Raw genomic sequence first — 25,612 nt, 5'->3', positions numbered from 1 at the left:
ATTATCCACAGCATATGTTACATATGTAAGCATACATTTGCCTCAAAATGCCCCTCACAAGCCAGTATGTGGGGAACACAAATGCTTGTTCCACCCTGAATTCTTTTCCTGTTGCTTCCCAAAGTCATGTGAGGGAGACGGAATTTGATGGAGAGAATAACAGTATGATGTTGTATCATGTTCTCATCTTCGGTGGAGGGCAAGAATGAAAAATATATTTTATAGTATCTTTCCATATATCTTGCCAACTTCTTTTCTCAGTTTGCAGTTCAATGACTCATACACCTCACTGTGCTGGTTTTGGCTGGGATAGAGTTAATTTTCTTCCTAGTAGCTGGTATAGCGCTGTGTTTTGCATTTAGTGTGAGAAGGATGTTGATAGCACAGAGATGTTTTGGCTGTTGCTAAGTATCACTTACCCTAAGTCAAGGATTTTTCAGTTTCCCATACCCTGCCAGTGAGGAGGTGCATAAGATGCCAGGAGAGAGCATGTCCAGGACAGCTGACCTTATCCAAGGGCTACTCCATCCCCGAGAATGTCCTGCTCCGTGTATACCCTGGGGGGAGTTTGCCAGGAGGGGACAGCCACGAGCTGGGCTGGGTTGGGCCTCAATCAGCAGTCAGTGAGCAGCTATACTGGGCAACATGTGCCTTTCTTGGGTTTTATTTATTTTTCTTGTTCTTCCTTTCCATTACAATCAGTCTTCTATTTAATTTCAATTATTAAACTGTTTTTATCTCAACCCTCATGTTTTACCTTTACTTTCCCCAAATTCTCCTCCCAGTTCCACTAGCAGGATTGGTCTTCATCAGCCCAGAGGCTGAAGACCCTAACTTTTCTTCACTGAATCTGACGTCCCATTAAAACAAAAGATATTTAGCTGTTCTCACAGGGAAGGTAAGGAAAGGAAAGATTTTGAATAAGTAGAGACAAGGAATCCAGAGAAGAACAAGTCTGGCACTCATGCCTCCCCTTTCTGCTTTGCTGCTTATTTACTTAATAGAATTAATTATATTTACTGCAAAGACTTCTCTATGATTTATAATTAATTACTGAAAGAAGACAAGCTGGTGAAGAATTTATCACTCACATTGGACACAGACTCTCTAGCTCAGAAATGTGCACAACATGTGGTTAGCACTAATTAATGAAAAAAAGATCTGGTGGGTCATTTTGTTTGTTCATAGCATTTTAGCAGTCTGCAATAAACATGGGGTACAGACATACACTGTTCCATGACAATAATTCAAAATAGAGCTTTTCTCTCTGTTTTTTTTTGTATGTTTTTTTTTGCCATCCAAAGAACTAACTAGTGCATCTTTTATTATCTTCTATTCACTGACATTCTTTTTGCACCCTAGCAAACTTGTGCTCTTATTTGAATTCCATTTAGTACGAAGTGCAACGTTAAATCACTTTCTCTCAACTAAAAAGCAGTATTTTCCAGTTATCTGAAATACAGCAGAAGTAATAAGGTAGACACAAATTTGACCTTTTAAACAAGCTGTGATATATGCCAAGTAAATCTCCAATATTATTTGCAGAGGGAATAACCTTGATACTTGCTTTTATCTTAGGCTGCTTCTCAATCAACTCTGTCTTTCCTTCTGTTACTGTTCGAATAAAGACAGATTCTTAAATATAATTGTGAGAGAAGGGTGAGTGCAAGGCAAAATAGCCATATGTTATCAATGTATTTCTCCTTTCTTCTAGCACACTTTTTTTAATTTTTATAAAGCAATCATGCTCCTGTTCTCATCCTAAGTCTCTCCTACTGAAACTGCTCCATGGCTGCTTTCATCAAACTCAGCTATCAACTAACTGACAAAGGAAATTAACAATATTTTATGAATAGCACACGCAGTTAACCTTTTTTTCTTGTTCTTGTAACACATGCTCATCTTGTACAGAAATGTGCTTAAGAGCAACATTTTCTCCGGAAGACAAGTATACATAAGAAGCAGTCCTGTAGCATATGAATAATATAGAGATATGTATGCCTCCTTATTTCCTGGGATATGCAAAATAAACACTTCTTATGTAACAGAAATGTCAAGGATTTGTTAGCTCAGGACTCTCTGTCAGCCCTTTCTAGACCTCCAGCTTTGTATTACACTTCACATCAACAGCTTTTAGGCTCTGGAAGCAAAGAAGCCTTTGGTTTTTAAGGTATTTTTTGACAAACTCTGAAGAGAAGTAAGCTCTTGCTCCGCTGAAGAGCTTCTTGGAAGGAAGCATTAGCACAACTGGATAAAGCAGAAAAGAGCTACCATTGCAACAGTGACCTACTAAGTCACAGCCTGAGTCTTGAATGACAATCTTCTCCTTTTGTACTTTTCTCAACATAGAGCAAACAGATAAATCTACAATATCTCATAGAGAGAATTTGTAAGTTTGCTAATGATAAGAAGTTTTTTATGAACATTGAATAATCACAATTAAAGGGATTGCTATTTTGTTAAACAGTTTCAGGCTAGCATTTAATTTTATTCATGCTGCTACAGAAGGGAAAATAACATTACATATACAAAAGAAAACCATTCCTTGGTAGGCTAATTAATTTATGAATGAAAGTGCTCTAGACATGAAACGGAGTCTAAGTTAACACAAATCATAAATGAAAAAGCTGGACCCTCACTTAAAAAAGTGCATAGGTCCAGAAAATGAAATTCCTTTCTTCCTGTGACTCTTTTTCATACCCTTCTGCCAACTACCTAGTTAGCCTTTCTCATTATCCTTTATGCTTTAATATACATAGTACAAAAATACAGAAGATAGGACAAAAGGTTTGAAAAATTTTTATCAGATTTTTCATTTTTTTCTTTTTCTTTTTTTTTTTTTTAACAGTAAATATTATTCTACTATGGAAAAAAAGGTTTTGATACAACTCCTTCATTTTCAATTCCAGGATAAAGAGGTGTCAGAACAGCAAATAGCTTTACTAAGGCCCACATTTATTCTGTCTAATACATTTGTACATCCTGAAATGTGCATAACTCCAATCAAGCATGACTGTCTTGAAAACAGAAGCATCTATATAATACCTGCCATCACCCTCCCTCTTCACTTCTGTGCCTTTCCTTTTCACTGGAGAAGTGAAAACATAATCATGCTTCTATTTCTTCTCCTCCATTTGTTTCCCAGAAATCCCAAACGACACTTTAGAACAGTTGCCCTTCTTCTTTCTACACTTGGGCGTATGTGAGTTGCACTTCAGGTTTGTATTCTCAAGGAAAGTGAGACATGCTTATGCAGGTATGGATGTGTAAGCATATCAAAGGGGGGGAAAAATGAGACAGCAGGAATGCAAGAGTGACCATGATCTGAAAACACCACTTTAAATTATCTGTCATAATTTACATGGGTAATTAAGCTTTTATGAGAGCAATTTCTCTGGTTTAGTAATAGAAGATAGCTAGAGACACTGTTTCTAATCAAATCGACACATTTAAAAAAAAATAAATCCCAGAATATGCTGAGTTGGAAGAGACCCACAAGGATCATGAAGTCCCAACTCCTGGCCCTGCACAGGACCATCCCCAAGAGTCATATGTTCCTGAAAGTATCATTCAAATGCTTCGTGAACTTTATTTTTCTTCATAGGTGTGATATCTGAACTTCATCATTCTCCACACAGCCTGTAAAGCACTTCCAGAGGTGAGATAAGTCACATGACAATGTTCCTGAAGCTCAGAGAATGTGCACACACAGCCCATTAGTACAGCTTGGCATGGATGCTATCACTGTCTCTCCTTGACTGCTCCAGATCTTTTTATTTCTTCAAAGTTTTAAAGCCAAGTCTTTTCCAGAAAGAGACAGCATCTCCCACTGTTAGTCTCCAGCATTGTACTCTTGTATCTTGTCTCCAAACCACTAGAGATATCACCAAGAGCAGGGGCAGTCATGATCCAAATATCTCCACGTATGACCTGGAGAGGGTCAATCCAGTGCACATGCACACAGATGCATTTCGTCTGGTTTGTGTCTATCTATCATGTAAATGTGAGGCAGAAATACAGGCACCAGATGAAGGGCATCTGCTGCAGGCTTGGTCACAACATACACACAGCAAGCCTGATGCATCCAGTCTGAACTGGGCTTCTGGGCATGTGCTGCTGCCCATGGTGCCAGCAGCCCTGCCCACAAGGATTTCCAGAGCTGGAGCAGGAGTGTCTCGTATCACCTTCGGTGCTTGCGGCAGGGCTGCCTCACTGCTGGGGTCAGTCTGTACCAGTTCCCTACAAGTCTCACATGGGTTCCTACCCCATCCCTGGACAAACCTGTCGTCCAGAGTGCTTTACTTTTAAGGTTTAACCACCTTCTGAAGGTCTGACTGTGCCACACGTAGAAGTTCACTCATCAAATAGTTCACTGTTATGCACTTCAGTGATGAAACTGTAACAGGTCTGAGATTTATGGTTTCATTTAAAACAAGTGCTATGGCATCAAACCTAATGTAACGTTCACAAGAGTATTCTACAGATTTTTAAGTTACGTTGCTTCATACTTTTTCAGATACAGAAATAAGACCCACTACCTTCGAAACCTAAGGAATATTTTTGCACTCTAACAAAGGCATAGAGAAAAAATAATGTTCTGGAGTAGCAGTAGCTAATCAATTTAAAGAATAATTGCATGTTTCTGTTAACAATTCTGCCACTTCGTTTTTTGGCTCCCTCAGAACACTTTTTTGCTCCAGTGAGTTGTTGCTTTTAAAGTACTCAACAGTTCTCCTCTAATTCTGCTTCTACTGTTTTATGTGAAGAAAGTTAATTAGGAAAGAGAGCAGAAGAGAATTATATCACAGTAATAACAGTACATGGCATTTAGTAGCATTTTGAGTTTAAAACTCAGCGAGAATAATAATTATTATTGAACTAATTCTCACAAACTACTGAGAAGTAAAAAGCCTTTTTAAATTCTATGCATTGCTACAGAACAAAGCTAGGAATAAGGCTACATGTTCTCAGGTCTGTGCCATATTTACTAGACCACTGTCCATTCTTTATTTCTTTTGAAGTCACCAAGAGACAGGAACAAGCAAAATTTACAGGTATCCATCAAGAACTTTTTCCCAGCTGTTACATCAGGCTGACATCAGTGAGCAAGCATGTAGGTTGCTACTCAGTTTAAGAATAAAGAGGGTGTATAAATGCACTCAGACATCTCTTCCACATGGATTATATTACATTATATTATATTGCAATCTCACATGAGCAACACTGTCCCAGATACACTGGACAGTAAAAATGCCAATCAACTACATTACCAGTTTGTGAGGCAGAATTTTATAATGACATCACCAAAGCATCCTTGATATTGCACCACTGATTGTAACTGGTCATAAACAAAGAGAAAGTTGAGTTTGAGGTATCTCAACATACTAAAACAAACAAACTAAACTACATGAGCATGAACATTCCCTCCTATCCCTTCACAAACTCTCACACATCTAACTGTTCCCAGTCTCAAAAAAACTACCAAAAGTGCTAAATGAAACAGGACAATGACTCTCCACCTGGCAAGATGGATCTGTGTGTATGATGCACCTAGCCTAGCAAGTGAAAGCACTAGTGGCTGAAATCACATAGCTGCTGCCACCATAGCTGCTCCTGCCACTGCTCTGCTTTTCCCACTGAGCTGCCAGGGAAGGTGTAACCGCACAGGGAGCTGAAGCAATAGCAACAACAGGTCTCTCATTTTAAGCCCAGGTGTTTTTTTTCATTAAGTAACTTCAGTCTCAAATACTGGACCGCTTTTTCTACAAGACAGCTAAAAAGTGAATCTGCTATTGCTTAGAATAATCACACAAAAAGATCTTTAACATCATTAGTCAGAATAGAAGTTTTCCCATTTTTTTTTTCCGTTTTACACATCAACTAGCTTTTCCAGATACTCCTGGTCACAAGAGAAAAAAAAAACCCTCACACCTCTTTCCTTACTGTCTTATTATTGGTCCTATTTTTTTCAGGTTCCATACATTTCACACCCAGATTCACCTACTGCAATACCTTTTTTCAAGTCTTCCAGTTACTCTATAAACAAAGATTTGGTTAAGGTAGCTGCAGACTGACGTCTTGATCCTTCCATCATTATTAAATCCTTTATATCTAGAAAATGGTGATACTCACCCTAGGAAATACTGCTTTCAGGAGACTATTCTGACAATTAAAATACAATGGTTCCAAAATGCTAAATAGGAATTTTCCAATACAGACCTTTAGGCAAGAGCAGAGCCTTGGAATTGCACTCTGCTTCTAAATTTCATGGCCAGATAAACATCTTCAGCCCAAACTCAGTCCCTTCTGCATCCCTTGAGTACACATTCTCTGCAGGTCAATGCCTTTACAAAAAGGAGGAAAAAATACCAAAAAACCAAGAAGCCATGTTAAAATCATAAAAGCAGATTGCTGCTCTGGAAAATCTTTTTTAGTTCTTCCCTCAATGCCTCCATCTTTCACTCTTTCCATACAGCTGAAAGACAGTAATAATTTGAAATATGAAAGCTCTCCTTGTGGAAAGGTGACCACACAGGGCTAAAAGGCATAGGACTAAAAACTTCTTTTCTTTTGTGATTGCTGTGTGGAAAAAGAACCACAGATTTTTTAAAAAAGAAAACTGACAGAAACAGAAAATGAAAGAGATAACAGCTGATCATCTCTCCTCCATAAAATACCAAAAAGAAAATTAAGACATTAGAAGAGAAATCCTCACATTTAAAATAGAAGACATTGTTAAATCCTCTTCCCATCATGTATTAGCTACCCTTTAGATGACTGTCAGAAAAGTCAAAAGATCTCCTTTGTTCATGTTTTCAGTATTATTACTCTCCTGTATCACTCCCTCTGGTTAATAGCCTGGGGTCAGGCTTCAGTTTTCCAAACTGCACATTATTAACCCTATGATGTATTCACCTCTTTCTGCCTTCTCAGCACATTATTACTACCCACACACTGTGAGAATATATAATGAATTAGTCTGCCTTATGACTTGCAAACTTAGTCAATAAATAAAATAGGTAATATTCATAAAGAACATATACCCATAAAACTAAATATACAACATATGATTTTATCATACTCAGCTGTACTTTTTAAAAGCTGCTAGCATTCCTCCATTTTGTCATGCAAGAGCCTCTTCAGAGTTTCATAAGGGATGCAAACCAATATTCTCCCTTGTCAGCATGGCCCTCAAACAAAGGCTGGCAGAATTGCACTTTTTATACTAACCTGTGTATGAAGACTCTTACTGACAGTGCAAGTGACAGGTGTTTCATGCTCTGCAACAGTTCCACAGTAGGAAAAACTGCTGCTGTTCCCTTCTGAAGTATTCCTTACCAGGGACACCACAACTGCCTTGCCAACCTGTTCAGTTTGGGTTAAATGAAACAGGTTGGTTCTGGGCTGCCATCTATCTAACAGTCCAAATTAAACGTGATTTTAATGAAAATATATGACAAAAATCTTAAATCAGTTTTTTGGTTATTTCTGGTTTCATTAGTCTGGTTCATTTATCTGTTACCTTATCATGGAGCTTGCAAAATTGGCAATGTCAAAACTTTTGCTGACTGCTAAATCTCTTGGGTGATATATATGTTGCACAAATAAGAAAGCTACATTAAAATGCCACTGTTATATACAGCATGACATCTTCCACTCTCCCTGAAATGATTTATCATAATCATGTGCACACACATTCAGCCTCCTGAACCATAATTTAATGGGAAACTGTTCCATAATTGCTGGTATGACTTTGACAAGAATTATATGATGAGAAGATTTCACTCATTAACCACCTAGAAATATCAAGTGTTATACTCACATATGACAATTAAAACTACACTGACACTTCATCCAGTCACATCACTTTCCCCATTCATATCTATTACTAACTCAGGAAGGGTGCTTTTTTCCTGCCTGCTCTGAAGAGTCCAAGGAGGCAGTAAGATAGAATTTTTAAGCCTTTTCAAAGTAAAACCCAAAAGCTCCTGAACCAAAGTCCCCTGTGCCCTAGCAATCATTGTGTTTGGGGAAAGGCCTATGAAAACCAAAACATATACAAACAATACCACAAGTAAGGAAAGGTATCAGAAACGCAATGTTATAGTAGGAAGTAAGATGAGGCTGGTTGATTTACTGTGTCTACATGCAGAGGAAACATTTCTATGTTTCTTTCCCTGGATATAGTACCACTGTACTTTCACGCTGCATTGCATGGCCTAGCTCAGTTTCTTTCTGTAGAAGAAACTGTTCATCCATTCATGCTCCTGGATATTTCTCTGCCTTTAACACTGAAAGGAGGAAAGCAAAAAAAATGAATGCCTAGAAGTAGCCTTTCCAGTCCACATTTACATGCCTAAATATAACTGTTAAGCATCATCACACTTTATTGGATCTTCTGGATGCCTCACATCATCAACCTTTATGGCATTATTTTAAAATCATGCTTCACATTGCCGTGATCAAATATGGACTTCAAGTTAAACATCCATTTTATTATGATGACAGGTATACCTTGCTCTATACTGTTGCTACAGTAACAGATATGGTAGCCATTACATTTATGGTAAAACGTATTCCCAAGAGGTGCTTTCTTCTTTTTCATTCTCAATTGCATGATTGTACCTAATTACCTAATTACAAAGAAAACTCAGAGGATATGCCCTTAGCTGAAACCAGCAGCTCTTATGAGTCTAGCATTCACCTTTTTTGGGTTTATATGTGGAAGATAAACTATATTGATGCTTTAAACAAAAGATATCAATGATTCAGATGGAACTAATGAAAAATTAAGAGAATGTATGCTAATCAGGACTTACTTAATTGAGTACAGCTATCCCAAATCCTGTGCACTGTGAGAGGGAAAATATTTATCACCTCTGAGAAAATAATTTTTGGATTTACTCAAGCAATGGAAACTATTAAAAAAAATCCAAACACAATTTCTGCCTGTTATTGAACAGAGTTCTCATGATTTAACATTTTAAGCATATCTTATGATGAGAATATTTGCATTCAAAGCTGTAAATGTTACAGTTTTCATCAAAATTCTCAGTTTTCAAAATTTTCATAAGATTGGTAAGGGAAAATCTTCCTCAGCAGCAGCTGAGAAAACAGTGTCACAGCTGGCATACAAGTAGCTGTGAAAATATTCCTAAGCCACAGCCATCCAAGTAAATCTATACCACAACAAACTATTATTTTAGTTCTTTTCCTGTCTCTTTTCTACAGATCAAAGTTTTATAATATGTGTCTGTTCTAACCAAATTTTCAGCACCAACCTTTGCATTTGTGAATATGCATGTGAACTATATATATTATGTACTATATGAAATCTAGTGGGTAGCTCTGATACCTTCTAGTGGGCAGCTCTCACTGATGTTGTGGTCAGACTGTACACCCATCTCTCAAAAAACTCACAGAAATGCTCATTTTTAGGAGAAATAATACAGTCCTCATCTCAAAGGGATTGTGGAGAAAAGATGCATTACATCCACATTTAAAAACTGAAGTCTTAACATAACTGAACATTAGGTTTTACAAAAAGGATGAACAGTGTGATGTTTAAACTGAATCATCACCTTCAAAAATGATAATGCATCTCTGTAGTTACATTTCTAAAAAGAGATATCACACAGGACACAAAACAATGCGAGGCAACTTTTGGCTCATGCTGTCTAAGATACCACTACCCAAAAGTCTTCTGAGCATGTTCCTTACTTGTCCATGTGATTATACACTTTCTGCTCCAGTGCTGCACATAGTGGCCATATTGCTTCTGAATCTTTTTCAAGCCACTTCAGAAAATGGAGAATAAATTTAAAAAATCAACAGTTCTTGGTTATGGTGATATCATCCAATATTACAAGCAAGGAAACCAAGACCTAATGAGAACTAAAGGCCACATGGCGGGAATAAATTAATCATCCCATCAGAAGATGCAAACATTTAGAGCTTTTCCTTACCTGCCTCCTGTCTCTCTGAGACGATGATGACGAGGAGGCACTTCTATGTGACGGAGTGGTTGTTTTGTGAGCTGGAGATATACTCTTCTCCTCTGAGCTCATCTTTGCAGCAAAGTTGTATTAATGATCTTGTGCTCTTATCACTCATGTACAAAATGGCAACAGACAGTCTTCTGCATCCTTCTGTTTATGGACAGTCAAAGAGGAATTCAATCTTAGCTGAACTGCACCTTAACAAAGAAAAATGTGAGAGAAAGAGTGAATGGATACACCCTCGCTTCAAAGTAGCTCTGCAGCAAAGAAATGTGTTGACTACTTAATCCAACAGATCTCCCAGTCTTTTACTCCCCTTCCTAACAACTACCCAGTACAAACACAAATGCATTGTTCTGCCTTTTCACAGAAGATGAAAATGATACTATATTATTTTAAAAACCCTAAGGAACGGCTTAAGTAATTTACAACAATTATCAGGAAAAGATTATAAACCCTTGAAAAGGAGGCACTATCCCATCCTGCATAATATAACATTATCAGGACTTCCTATACAGCAGAAATACCACTGAACACCCTGATATAATCAGTACCTCTTAAAACCCCTGCAGTTAGATTAAGAACTCTGCAAGTGTTTCCTAAAAGCAGGTCCCTCTCTCAAAGATGGTAGCCTCACCTGCAGTATCAAAAGCTTTATTGGGGCAGACGTGAATGAGACGTTGGGGGGGCTTTTGACTGCTGGCCAGGGCTAACCCACCCCAGCTGCAGTAGGCATTCCCTTTACTGTTTATTCAGCCACTGCTATGCACTTTACCTCTTTACAAACACTAGATGTTGTTTCTCACTTACTTCTCTCCACCCAAACTAATTTCCATGCAAAAACTGAAAAAGATCCTTAGAGCATCACAAGATATTTTTGTCAATAAATACTCAAAACACTACCTGTCAAACCCTATCAAAATGTCACATGTACATCATGACAGTTCAGGAATGGAGTTACACTTCTCCATGTTTAACAGATCACCATGACCTTGTTTCAGTTGACTGATACTGTGTCTGATCTTCTGTTAACTTTGGTTAAAATTGTTCCCTGAATGAAATGCTAGCTTCAGGCAGACCACGTATCTTGTCCACTGCCCTCTCTCTAATTCTGAAATAGTGCCCTTCCACATACACTGTGATGACAGCACACCGTGGGTCAGCACAGCATCACTAGCTGTTGATGGTGCACCATGTTAAATGAGATCAGGACAAAAATACAATAACTAACACTCAGACATAACTACGAGGTTCAAGAAACTCTGACATACTGGAGACTGAGCTCTAGCTTCTCCAGTCACAACGGATATTCATGCAAGAATATCATCCTGAACCCAGACACTTACAGAGAGGTAGCTAAATAATTAATTACATTGTGCCTTAGAGCCTCCAGCTTCTGGATACTGCACCATAAGAGACATCCATGCTGGAGCTGAGATCTGTGGTCTCATAAGTTAACAGAAACTTTTCTGCTTGCTCTGCTATAGGAAGGTGGAATGACTTCACTTTTAGTTATCAGTACTTCTGCAAGTATGAATCTCATCCATATCTTATGAATGAACTTCTATCTCCATCAAGGAGTCTCCCACAGAATTACAGATCCCACATAATATCCACAGACTCCACACAGCACTCCAGTGACATGACTGGGAGAACACAGCTGTTCCAACAGCTGCACAGCACATTTGTTTCAGAACTTCGGTAAGAAAACACAATGAAGCTGCACCAAAAGAAAGGTTTTTCCTTCTATTCTCGTGTATCAAGGACTGCTGCTCTAGTTTAACAGTATTTTCATACCCTACAAATGCATCAGGGAAATTTTAGCCAAAGAAGCATACCAACAGGGATATCTTAAGGTCTATACAATTTTCATATAAATAAAAAATGAAATTACAAAAACTGGAACAAAAATATTATCATCATAGTTCAAAAAGCTGTGCAGGACAGCTGGGTTATTTAATAGCAAATTTGCAGTCACTTTCAGTTATGGAGTCACTGAATTTTTTTTAGCAGAATAGCCTTCAGGCAAACGAAAATAAACTCTTTTTAAAACATCTGGTCTTCAGTCAGACTCATGTGGAAAAATTTATATTTAGTAATGGCACAGGACAGTGATCTGGCACTTCAAGGGTGTTTTGAAGGCTCCCAGGAAGCCCTGCAAACATAACAGAAAATATATATAATGCAAATTAGCAAAACCTAGCATTGAGATCTTTGCTATTGTTCTTGCACATTGAATGTGGATATCTTCTGTATTGCTGAGAGTCCATCTTCCAATTTTGGCCTAAAATTTGGGCAGTAGATCCTTTTAGAGCATGTTAGAAGGGATAAATCTAGTGAAACTGACATAAACAGATGCCACTCTCTCTGCAGCTATGATCAAAGCAAACAATTGGACACCTAATGTTTTGGTCAACAAATTGAACTTACCAAAGTGAAAATGATGTTTTTGAAACATTTTTCATAGGCTTTTTCCATTAGACACTGGCAATTTTGCTATTGATTTCAGTGGGAACAGAAGCAAGCCATGTATTTTGGTAGTGTGTTTCTAAAAAGTAACAGAAAATCTAAAAACACATTCAAAAACTATGATGTTGGGTTTTGGTGAGTGGGGGTGACCCCCTAGTAATTATGCATTTGTTCTGATACTGTTTCAAGACAAGGATCAAAACATCTGTCTCATAGTACAAGGGTAATTTTATTATCACTTTATAGCAACTATGTCTTTCACACAGAACTATTTCAAACAATTTAACCGGAAATCAATTGGAAGAAAAATAATGACATAAACAAGGGTAAGACTATTGGCTGTTGGTTATTAATTGTGATGTATCCAAGTACACAAATAAAGGAAAATTATACATCTTACTTTTTGTATTGGAAACCACTGATTTTTACAATGGAGATATTATGCTTACCCATAGTCCTGCTGTCTGTTATGAAACAAAATTACTTCAGATGCATCAAATAAATGACCAATCCATTACCAAGCTGTGGTGCAATTACCTTTAGTGTTACACTAAATAACTTGGAAGACAGGGAAGCACTCAGAGCTACTTACTGATATCTCATGGCCATTTATCCCAGGTTATAATATGTTTGATTCAACATCTCTTAAAAGTATTTCCTGGAATTTTGTGGATTGGACTGTCCAATAGTATCAAAATACTGAAGAGACTGAATCTCCATATACAAATTCATTACTCTTCATTTTCTTCAATAAACAAACTATATCTGAGTTGCACAGATTGTCATTATTTGAAATTTCATTTTAATGTTGAGTACTTTTATGTTACCCAAAATTTATTAAAAAAATAAAAAGGGGTGAGTGGAGGAACAGAATGGAAAAAGGCTGTTTTTACTGGGGAGAAAAAATAGTTAGGCGGTTTAAAAGGTCTGAATGAGACAGATACACAGCGAATGAAATGAGACAACACATCAGGGAGCAAACTGGGCAAAGGCTTGGGAAACACAAGCTGTATAAACTGCACAAAATAAATGAGTGACACGGAGAGAAGCAGTCCATGAAAATGGATATTAGCAATATCAAAGGTAGGAATATTGTGGCTATTGCACTTTACAAACCTCTACTGTGTGGCAAGTTCATTGACAATGCTTAGAGAATCTCTGTCCTCTCCCAAAATCTGAATGTTCCACCAAGCCTGGGCAACTGTGGCAACTGCAGCGTGGTTTGTGAAAAAGCTCTTAGTAGAAATTACAAAAATGTACAACTGCATGAGTTGCATAAATACAGAGTTATAAATGCATGTGATATAAAAGACAAATTAAAGTTCTCAATGGGTAACTCTAAATAAAGTCTGTATTCACATAACAGACTTCTGTGATAAATGTTGTTTCTCTCTCTGATTGAGTCTTTTCTGCAAGAGTGCCCAGAATGAGTGAAGAGTGTTTAATATCTTGTGCAGTATTTAAGTAATTTGAGAAGACAATTTAGGAAGCAGAGATGAATCTTTAGACATAAATGAAACAAAAATATGCAAATGTCTCTGGCAGTATTTCAAGGAAAACATTCAAACTGATCAGTCAATATGGAGCTGCTGTTTACTTGGAAGAGAAGAGGTTTACTGTGATGCTCTGCATCTGTATAACACAGTCACTTGGTATTTGAGCACTCAGTGAAGACGAACCTTTGCTCACATATTATGAAGAATATGTAAGTGCCTCTTCCCCTCCTTACTGTTGACCTGCCATGCAGGAAAATCATAACCATGCTTTTGTTACAGTACAAAAATATAGCAAACATAAAAATATGATGGAAATAAAACTTCTCAATGCAGTAGCAATGTTGTGGTGATGTAACAGACCACTAGTGGGAAATAAGCAACTTATCTTTTTTCTTTTTTAACAAACAAGCAAACCAATCCCTTTTAGCAGAGCATCAACTTTTTAAGAAAATATTTTAATCAATTCACTTTAAGATTTGCTTCATTTGCTGATCTCTGATCAGTGAATTTTAAATCATATACAGCAAAACAATACTCAGTCTAAGGGACCACTGATGATTTTATTTTCAGGTCAAATATTTATAAGTAGGAGTAAATTAGGTGCTACAGGAAAACTGGGACATCTAGCTAGCACTAAATGATTTTTAAGGTAGAAGATATGACTGTGTTACCATTGCTCTGAAGTCGAGAAACCTCAGAATTAGGAACTGCTTATAGACAATTTATCTTTATTTATTGCAGTGCCAGGAGCTGCCAGCTCTCGCTGGACACACTAGCCCCACTTGAGGATACAAATCAAGCCATTTTATACATTCTAGAGGCATGGTTACAACATTTAATTATACATATTAATGAATTCTTTACTTTTCTGTGTTCCCTGATCTAGCTGCTTCAAGAGTACAAAGTCCTGGCTCTGAGCCCCCTATATCTAGTTTAAACATCTAAGTTATGGGATTCATAGCCCAGTAGTCTCTTGTATATACCCCATAATATTTTCTATAATGAGAAGACTGGTCCAAAGACTTGGGTCCAGAAACCAAAACAGAACAAGGTATAAACTAGTGTTTCTACAATGTATTTCCAGCAAAACAGGCAGAACAAATATTAGGCTTATTATCTCCTTCCAACTCAGCAGGGCAAGGTGCATCAACTAGGCCATCGTTAGCTCCTCTTGTACCTTGCTTGTTATCAGCTCCTTTCAGGTATTTTAAAAGCTGCATACTGAAGGTTTGGATAACAAATACACATGTCTAATTGCAGGCATCCATAACAACATCAGTATATACAAATTCTCAATCTGATATTATATACAGCAATACATACAATGCTTAAACACAGCCACAAATCATTCTTTATCTCATATTCAAAAGGATCGAGACCCTGGCTGCAGGTAGTAAGTTAGTCCAGTCCAACACTACCCCTGGAGAGGAGCTGTGATACAGACCAAACTGCTGCACCTGGTCAGCACAATTTGCAATTTCTATGATCATAAATCATAGAATCATTTAGGTTGGAAAAGATATTAAAGATCATGTCTAAAGACAGGCCTGAAAATACGTGTCTGGAAAGCTGTCTGGAAAGGACCTAGGGGTGCTGGTCAACAGTTGGCTGAACATGTGCCAGCAGTGTGCCCAGGTGCTCAAGAAGGCCAATGGCATCCTGGCTTGGATCAGAAACAGTATGGCCAGCAGGACCAGGGCAGTCATCAGCCTGCTATAGTGAGCACGGGTGAGGCTGCATCTCAAGTGCTGTGTTCAGTTTTGGGCCCTTCACTACAAGAGGGACATTGAGGCTCCCCAGGTGGAGTCACTAACCCTGGAGGTATTTAAAAGGCATGTAGATGTAGCACCAAGTGACACAGTTCAGTGGTGAACTCAGCCGTATTAAGCTGTGGTTGCACTCTATGATCTTAAAGGTCTTTTCCAAATATAATGATTCTGTGGTCATGGAAATGGCAAATTGTGCTGACCAAGTGCAGCCATGACAAGGATCTCCCCGAGATCATGGTGTTAATGAGCAGTGGCTCTGCTGCAGGGGGATCAAGGCACACACTCAGCCTTTCTCCGACAGTCACTTCACTGCTGGGCTTCAGCAAAACCCTGAGGTCTGGTGTTTGCTTACAAGACTTCCTGCATGGTTAGATGTGGGCAACTCATCTCCCTCACCTCATCAATTACTGTTTGCTCATTTAGCTAGATATATAACTCAACACACATGGCAACTAATAAGAAAAATCAACAGCTTGCTAATTTATGTCTTATTTCGTATGATGATAGACAAAAGCAGTACTTACCCATTTCACACATGCAGTTTCCTGCAAACTCTTTCAAGATTAAATAGTTAATTGGGTAATACACAATGTTTATTTCAATGAGAGCAAATTCTAAACCTGTATCACTATTCTTAATTAGAGTACCACTTCTCCTTGACTGACTGATATTCAGTAAAGCAGCAAAAGCAATGGAACAAAAAAGCCCCATATTTCATAGAGGTCATGTTTTACACCCCTACATTTGGCAGCCTCCCATAACAAGCATTTGTTGAAAGAATTATCAAGGAAATAAATTAACATAGTGTTTCCCAAAAGAGTGACTAAGTTTATTGAATGCACTGATTTTTAAAGTACTTAGGGTTTGTTTTGGTGGTTAGATTAAGGGATGGTTTTGGTTTTGTTGTTGGGGTTTTTTTCAAGGGGATAGTTGCAGGGGAGAAAAATCTTGTGCGTTTTCTGTTTTTAAGGTGTACTGTACCTAATCTCTACATCTTAAACAGCATATTCTACAGGAGACTGTATTATCAGCAAACATCACTGAGACACTCTTACTTTCATGTCATCCTCAGCAGAATGTAGTGCCCCCCAACACTTTACAGTTGGTATGATTTAAAACTGAGTTATAATTTTTTTCTGGGTGGCTAGTCCCAGTAAATCTCAATAATATAAAAAATTAAAAATAATAGTAAGAAAAAATACTTGCATGGGCATGTATCTCTGTAAAACACACAATTGTAACAATTATCACAGAGGTGGATGAGGTCAAAAACTAGTCAGATTCAGATAAGAAGAGGACAGTGCAACATCTGCCTTTTCTATTTTCTGCTTGCCCACATGATTAAGCAGAGTTTTCTGCCCTTACAGAAGCCCTGAAGCATGCATGGTAATTAGTGGAGTTCCAGTGTGTCCAAATCTCTAGTTCAGATAACAATTTCAAAATAAACCCTCAACTCATTTGCAATCTCTGAGGATTGCCTCAACAGCTGAAATGACCCTAGGATTTTTATTACGAAATCTTTGTTGTTCCATGTGCCTCAGGCTACAACAGTAATAGAATACTATTGATTTGTATGCCATGGATAATTTTTGCATCCTGCAGAGGCAGCATATCAATTTGTGTCGTATGCATTTGCAACAGACTGCTGCGAGCAGAGGGTTAAGCGTCTATACAGACTCATGAATATATAAAAACAAATATGCAACGTATACCAGTTAAACACTAAGCAGGAAAAAGTGACTCGTGGACATTATCATCCTTTCTAGGCTAACCTAAATCTAGGTCATCTTTTCAAAAAAAAAAAAAAGAAAAAAAACCAAAGAAAAAACCGCAATACATACTATTACATCCCTCAACCACGTTTTTTTTAAACTAAAAGCATTGCTAGGGGAATTTTTTCCATCCAAACCCTTTCAGAGAATCACAGTTTTCAAATTGGATAGATAGATAGATAGATAGATAGATAGATAGATAGATAGATAGATAGATGCAAAAAATTAATGAAAACTCAGGACATGCTTTAAAGAATTAAAAATTTTCAGGGATTCTGGGTTTTTTCCATGGGATAAACCCTCACAATCTTCAAAAAGCTCTTAAAAAACACCCACATTTTTTCCCCTTATTTTATTATTTAATTTTTTCCTTTACCACTGGGCACCTTGGACAAAAGGAAAATAGATTACAACTCTAAAGACTCTTAAAATGCTTCTTAATTAAAGTCTCAGCTGAAAAGCGATCTAAAGCAAAGAGACAAATTTCCCTTATAAAAGAGCTACAAAATGTTGTCACAAAAATGGTACTAATCCTCCAGAGCACAGGAATGTAAAAGGTTCTTGTGGTCCTTGAAATCCATGTCTGGCTGCACTTTACTGCTCTCCATTTATTAAGCTATCTCTTGCTTCTCTGTATGTTTTATTTCCGCTACCACACAATCTTTACACTTTTGCTATGTGTTTCAAGACTAACAATTAAAATTTTGATTCAGAGCAAATTAAGAACTGTCTATTCTATTGATCTTGAATTTTGAACATTATCATCAAATGCTTGTAGGAAGGATGTTAAAAAAAATCATTGCTGTCTCAATATAAATATAAGGTGCTTATGGGAACAAATACAAGATTGGAACTGATTGAGTTTTAAAAGGTCATGGAGAATTGAATGGGGAAACACAAAACTGGCAGAGTAGTCAGAGCTTCCACCAACCTGTTTTTTGGGGTGCTAAATGGAAGGTGACATCCAGGAACAAAAATCAGAATGCAATTTTATTCTTAGAAGCAGTTAGCTTGACAAACAAAAAGGGATGACAGCTGCACAGAATAATGTAGTTAATGGCTTATAAATAATCTGGGAAATATCAAGAGGAATAGGTAGGCTGTATTGCCTCTGTGTCTGCTACTAAATCACTGTGTCTGGTTCTGCTGTCAACATTTCAAAGGCATTCACAAATGGGTTCAAGACAGAACCATAAGCATGACGACAAGATTGAAAACCATTACAACTAATAAAAGATTTACAGAGATCAATCTATTTAGTTTGTCAAATAGAAGATTGAAGTGTCACTGGATGACAATCTATAGCCCACTACATGAGGGGGGAAGGAATTCACTGTTAGAATTTTTCTGAAAGGCATACCAAAATCTAATGGGGAAAAAAAGGAGATAAATATATGCAGGTTAGAAATAAGACACAGACCTATAATGATGAAAAGTATGAGGAGAAATTTTCAGATTCAGACTAGAATTTTTAAGGGGATTTTTTTTGTTTGGTTTGGTTTTTTGGAGTGGTTTGTTGTTGTTGTTTTGTTGGGTTTTTTTCTGTTTGGTCGGCTTTTTTTTTTGTTTGTTTTTTGGGTTTTTTCAATATATTGCAAAACTCAGTCATTACTACTGATTAGGAAGCAGGAATTCAGGTCAGTCCAATGACCTATTCCATAGCAATAGGTTAGGTTAGACCATAATGCAGTCTCTCCCTTCCCACAGTTGAAACGAACCAAGCATGAAAAAAAAACCCAAATCAACACAGGAAAAGAGAGATAAAGTGAATAAAATTATTTTTTCCTTAATTTTATCTCAGGTGCACCCCAATAATCTCTCCACTTGAGGTTCTCCAATTTTATCCTCATATGTCACTAGGCATCTATTAAATCTGATCTTTTGTATGGAATAATGTTAAATGTTATTCAAATCTAAAGAAATATATCTTCTGATCTCTGTTAATATTTGTTTGTATTACTACTTTAAAGAAATCTGACATGTATGTTTAAAACCTAACTTTCCATGGAAGATCAGGAGCCCATCATAAGGTTTTTCTATATCATTACAACATGAATTTCTTTGTACCTTACTCAGTGATCATTTCATTAGAGCGACAGAAAAGAAAAATAGACAATTATTGTTCATGTCAGAAAATTATTAAAAAAGTCTTGAGCACTTTACAGATATGTTAGGAATCACAGGCATGGTTGAAAAGACTGTGAGACGGAATAATCACTTTTGAAGTTCCTGCGAAGTCTAAGACACACTGACTATAACTGAGCAGTTGCTCAAAAGTAGTTTCCTGACAAAGCAAATCAGTAACAAAAAAAATCCCACAACCAAAACATCCCTTTTCTCTTAATGCACAGCTGGTTATCTCTTGACTCTTCCATAAGGGAAGCACATATCATTTCCTCATCCCACTAAACACTAACTCCTGCACACATCAATAGCTAGATGTGCTCAGCTCTTCCTACTTTCGAAATACGAATGAATCAACATTCAGCTTCACTGACAAAAAGCACAGTGTACTCAAAAGTAACATTCATTTCTAATAGAAGGAACTCTCCACTTACAACACTACTAATTTCAGCTGAAATTACACCACACTAAACTGCCTCAGCCTGTGCACAAACCATGATCTAATATGAGGACAGCAATTCCCCAGGACACCTTACACAGAAAAAACTGAGTACTCCTAGAATATTCTCATCATTGAAAAGCTGCATATTTTCCATCAGTCATTGGTTTCCAAAACATATTATAGACAGAAAACTACCCCTAACATGAATTGATTCTTCTACATAAAAAGATTATAAAACCATAAGAGAATACTGGAGTCATGTAACGTAGAAAGGACCAAAGGAATTTTCCAGCTTAGTTCCTGTTTGAAATAAATCATATACTATAGCTTATCATCCAACCCCAATGCAAAAGCTCTGTGATGTGAACGAATCACAAATTGTAATAATTTCTTGCAAAAATCAAATTTTCTGAATTACTAAGAATGTCCATGCTATTTCTTTTCTAAATATATCTAACCTCAAATCTTAGCCAAGAGCACTCGTTAAACCCTTGCCTACTACAGGGAAGAGCTCTCTTCAAATGCAAAATTTGCTAGTGCACAAATACACTCTATTTACAAGACTTTGGGCATCTAACATTAGTTTTCACAGCTTTCTCAAAGATTTTTAATGAGTTTGATGAAGCTTAGAGAAGAATTGGGATAATTAAAGAATTGACAATTTATAGTCAGATGCACACAAAGGCCTTTATTTAGTTAATTAAGAGGAGGGCTGAAAGGTTGCTTGACCACGATGGTGAGGTAACTTACTGAGTTCCCACAGCAGCACTTGCTTATGCACTCTAGATTTCAGTATGATGCTTGATCACATTGTACACAGTAGCAGACACGGTGTGTTTCAATGGTACACTGGTTAGAAGTATGCAAGAGCAATTATTCCCATCACAGATGAATTTCACAATAGCAAATCACTTATCTCCTCATAATAAGCCATATTACACTCTTCCATCAGAATTAAGCAAAACTGGTGTAAGCTGTGCAGGGCACTGGCTCCCAGAGATACACTCCCTGAAAGTCTGTATAGGCTTCACAAATGATAACCAAAGGTCTGATGCATGAAGGAAGGAACAAACTATGAGAACACTCAAATAAAAGTACAAACCCCTTTGGTTACAATTAAGAGTTATATATCCATAAATTAGCAAGCATGACAACTAGTAAACAACCAACCTTCCCTCTAACATCAAACGCTGCTATTCTCTTTGAGCATTATTCTGCTTACACTTCACCATAATCTGGGACAGGACACATACATTTAGTGCCTTTTGGTGTCTTACAGAAAGTACCAAGGTTAGTAATACCCAGCTGAGAAGCCTGTTTCATCTGTCTAAAACCACTGTGTCTTTTAACACTTCCGTAAATGACGACTATTATTACATGACCTGCTGGATTAGCATCACTTGCAAGACATGAAGTTAGTTTTCTTCTGCTTGACACACAATAAACAATATATGCTAGAACAGCCAAGAATAAGACTGAGACACTTGGAGCTCAGTCAATCAATTGAGAAACAGGTTAATTTTACACAGGCTGGAGAAGAGGACTATTTGGTGCCAGTGATGAACATTCACACCCGCCAGCCTCACTAAGAGCTTGTGAGGTATTTAGTGCTCAAGAACCCTTCCATCACCCAAGTGCCATACAAATAACTTGTGATAACAAGCACAAAAGATTTGTAGGGATAACAGAGCAGTAGAAAAAAACATCTTAACTTTCTACTAAAAATTCTTTTTCCCCACTGTTCTTGATCTTCCATCACTCCAGATTCCCACAATCTGTGTTGTGCAAACCCATCCTCGTCAAAGTTCAACTTCTCTGCCTTCACTCTGGTATTTTGCATTCTTCCTCTCCCTCATCCTGCATTCACAAAGTACAGACTACCTCCATACTGATGCAATTACTTCTTTATATTTCATGACAGCACCAAGTTCCTTTTCCTTTTTCTTTGTTCACATGCTCTTATAAATTGCACACAATCATGACCCTTTGAATTTATCTTTCTTTTTCTAACCCCAGCTCTACAGATGCCCAACTTTTTCTTTTTTTTTAAGTCACAGAGCACAGCCTAGAAGGTCAGCTCACAGCAAAAAAAAATGTTTAGAAATAATTTAAAACGTATTCTGTATTTTCAAAAAACTGTTCAGGGGAGAGGCCACGGCTGCAGATTCTAGCATTAAGAAAAAAAATTAGAGAACCTACAATCAGAATTTAAAGGCAAAATGGCTGCACCCTACCACTTTGCAATAAACTGGCCTTTCTCTCTAAGGCTGAGATACAAGGGTGTTTTTCTTCAGCTTGATCTGAACAAAACACAAATGGCATAACAGAAAGCAAAGGAAGTCTTATTTCAAGAGTACTAAGCCTATGGTATACTATTGTTGATATGAACAAAATAAACAGTTTTTAAAGCCCTCTGATTATTTAAGGTGAATTTAAAACTTTCTTAAAATGTCACTACACATAAAATGATTAATTCATCTTCTAGCTGTGAATGCCACAATTTCATAATTCATATTTGCAGGAGTAAACATCATTAGAGAGCCACCCAGGTATCAGTGAGGTAGACTAAATATAAAAACTGTAGCAAGCTCTGACACACATTACAGAACTTGGAAGGCAAAAATCTGAGGCTTATTTTAAGGTGAGAGAGAAAGCAATGGATAACAGTGGGGAAGATGAAAAGAATTGTTTTCTTCTTCTGAACAAGCACAAGTGCCCAGAGTTGGTCAGCCGCTAACCAAGTGTGAGCAGCCAAATGTGAGGTCCAATTATGAAAGCAACACTCAAGCATTTTGCTGTCTGGAATGCACTAACGTCAAAGCGAATAGCAAACACTGCAAGTGAAAAGAACAGCCAAAAGGCAAATCCAGCATCTGGTCTATGCTGGCCAAAGGCAGTGACTCAGCTACAGTCAAAGGGCATAGCAAGAGATGGATGTAAAATCTAGTAGTCGATAGAATTGCTACTCTAGCACAGAAAACTGATGAAGTCAACTAATACAGCTGAAAGAGGGCTCTTCTGTAGGCTTGACCATTTCCTTGCTCGTCGGCTGGGCAGGGTGAGTCATAAGTACTAAATGATGGCTTTTCATGAACAATGTTGTTGCTTACTTCATAAATGAAATATAAGACTTCTTTCTCTAATACATTTGGTTAAAAGTAATGAATTTAGATTTAAGGTCTCTGAATTCAAATAATCGAAAACCTCAGGTCATATAAAATAACACCTTGCTCTCTGATGTTTATGAGCACCAATAACAAAAAGCCTTGACTGTTCAACTTGTTTTGTGCTTCCTGTTATAGAAGAGAGCTGATAATCATATGCATGGGGAGGTCTAAAGAGTCACACAATATACCAGTGAACTACATTGTTTTTTTACTAACTCAGAAAATGTAATCTTTCATGCAGGGTGAGCTAACACAAGATTGACCAAGAGTAACTAAACTACCGTGCAGACCTAAATCTGTTGCCATTTCAGCTCATGGAAAGTTCAACAGTGCAGGAACAAAACAGTGCAAGAAAACAAACCATATGAAAAAAAAAAGGCTGAAACTATTTCTGCCTTCTGCTACTGCAACTATTCAAAAGTATGTGCTTTTTTGCACTGTTGCAATGGAAGTACTGTCATCTTTTTAGCAACAAAAAGGTAATAGCAGTGGATAGTTAATTATAAATTATAGAAATTGTGACTGTTGGAACACAGATTATGACCTATTTCTCATAACAAAGTTTTTATATGCACACTTCTTACTGAAAAAAAAAAAAGGCAAAGGCACTAAAATACTTTAGAAATCCTGGAATATTTCTTTAAAGTCAAAAATTGAAATATTTATTTATTTTTCTTCAGTTGTTTGATTGATTAATTATAAACTTACAGGCTTCTCCTTTGTGCAGTAACTAGACCACAGACACACAAAAAAATTAGCATTTCAGTGAAAGCAGTTTCCTCAAACAACCACATTGCCTTGAACAGAAATGGCTTTTCCACCCCCATGTCCTGGCTGACTCCATTGGTCCCAGATACGGTGCAAGCGTTGGTGTTGTTTCACCTCTGTGTGCAAATTCCCATAATGTCCTTCTGTTACATATAGCCCATATAACAATTTTGTATTAATCTTTCACTTACTGTATCGTTTTATGATACCTGAAATAGAAATCAGAATATGATTTCTATGTCCTTTTAAATCAATTAAATCTAGCCAAAATACAATCATTTTCCAGATAGGAATGACTAGCATAACCAACCAGATCAGAGGCTGCTTGAAGTCTCTTAGAATTTAGTCCACCCAAAGAGCCTCTAAATCCCAGAGGGACTGGAGAATTAAGTCCCAATATCAGATGTTAAAAGGGATTGTCACATCCTCACTTGCTTAGGGTATCACTGTGTCTGATTGCAACCCTGCACCTGTGTTTTCTGCACCGTATCATGTAAGTTATAATGAGGGTATGAAGTACTCACCTGTCTGAACAGACTAAAATTTCTATATTCAAATTCTGTCCTATCTAAATTTAATAAGCTAATGACTATAAATTAGACCTCTGCATTAAGAACAGTGAGGAACTGCAAACCAAGCTGCAACTGCAGATGCAACGAAGTCAGTATGACTCTGCAGTATTTTAACCTACCTTAGGAATTCCTGAGATCTGGGGCAGTCTACTCAAGAGAAGAACGGGTGTTTCTTTTGTGGTGTGTTTGTAATGAAAACATACACTGAGAAGTATTTCAGAGACATAACAATTTTAACTACTGGCAAAAGCACCAAAGCAAATTGCTGCATTATCATGCACCTACTGCCTTAAGCCGTCTGGATGCAATGCTTGCTGTGCTGTACACACAAGATAGTTTGTACAACGGCGTCCGAAGACATGGCTGGAACAGTGCCAAGCGCTCCCAGCACAGCGCCAGGCAGGTTGCAGCATTCTGTCTTTATTAAAAATAAGTCTAATAGAATATGGCTGTAACAGTTCTCAAGTTTGCAGTAACCCTTCAGAAGCTTTTGCAATCCTAGAGAGTTAACAGGACCATATAAGGCAGCAGCTTCCTTAGCAAAAATGTGCATTTTCAGTTTGTCTTGATAAACTAACTGGAAAAACAAAAGCCACATACAAAAAGCCTCAAAACAAACAAAACCCCATAACAAACAAACAAATGACCAAAGCCCAAAATTTTCTACTACCCTACAGCAACTGCTAAAAAAGTCATTAAAAAAATTCTCCTGTGTGTTTATCCAGTACTGACAGAAATCTGGATTCAAAATGACCAGTCATGTCACTGGTATTTGTGCTTCCACTGCAATAAAATCCCACTAGCTACGTTTCCAAGTACACAAAGAGGCTCTGCATCACACATATCTTGCTCTTCCTCTGGCACCTCTGTCTCAATCCTCCCCTAAAGTTTCACAGCTGATAATGCAAGAGCATTGCATTCCATTTTCCATTTACTTTCCACTATTTATCTAGTTTGCACTGAAAGGCTACACATATGACAACTGAACTAACATAAACATATATGTTGTGCTACAGTAGTTATCAATTATAATGC

General features: G+C 37.4%; 1 protein-coding gene across 6 annotated transcripts in view; it reads right to left on the bottom strand.

The window, feature by feature from the left end:
* OSBPL6 (oxysterol binding protein like 6) overlaps nucleotides 1-25,612 on the bottom strand; it is a 99,262-nt gene that overhangs the window by 46,719 nt on the left and 26,931 nt on the right. For all 6 annotated transcript variants that reach the window (XM_071562260.1, XM_071562259.1, XM_071562263.1 and 3 more), the window contains exon 2: nucleotides 9,966-10,195. In XM_071562260.1, coding sequence (XP_071418361.1) covers nucleotides 9,966-10,067 — 102 coding nt within the window. In that variant the 5' untranslated portion in view covers nucleotides 10,068-10,195. The remainder of the gene's footprint in view (nucleotides 1-9,965; nucleotides 10,196-25,612) is intronic.

Source organism: Pithys albifrons, chromosome 8 (assembly GCF_047495875.1).
Source record: "Pithys albifrons albifrons isolate INPA30051 chromosome 8, PitAlb_v1, whole genome shotgun sequence".
Lineage (NCBI taxonomy): Eukaryota > Metazoa > Chordata > Aves > Passeriformes > Thamnophilidae > Pithys > Pithys albifrons.
Note: the sequence above shows the minus strand (reverse complement) of the source record. Positions and strands in the feature narration are given on the sequence as shown.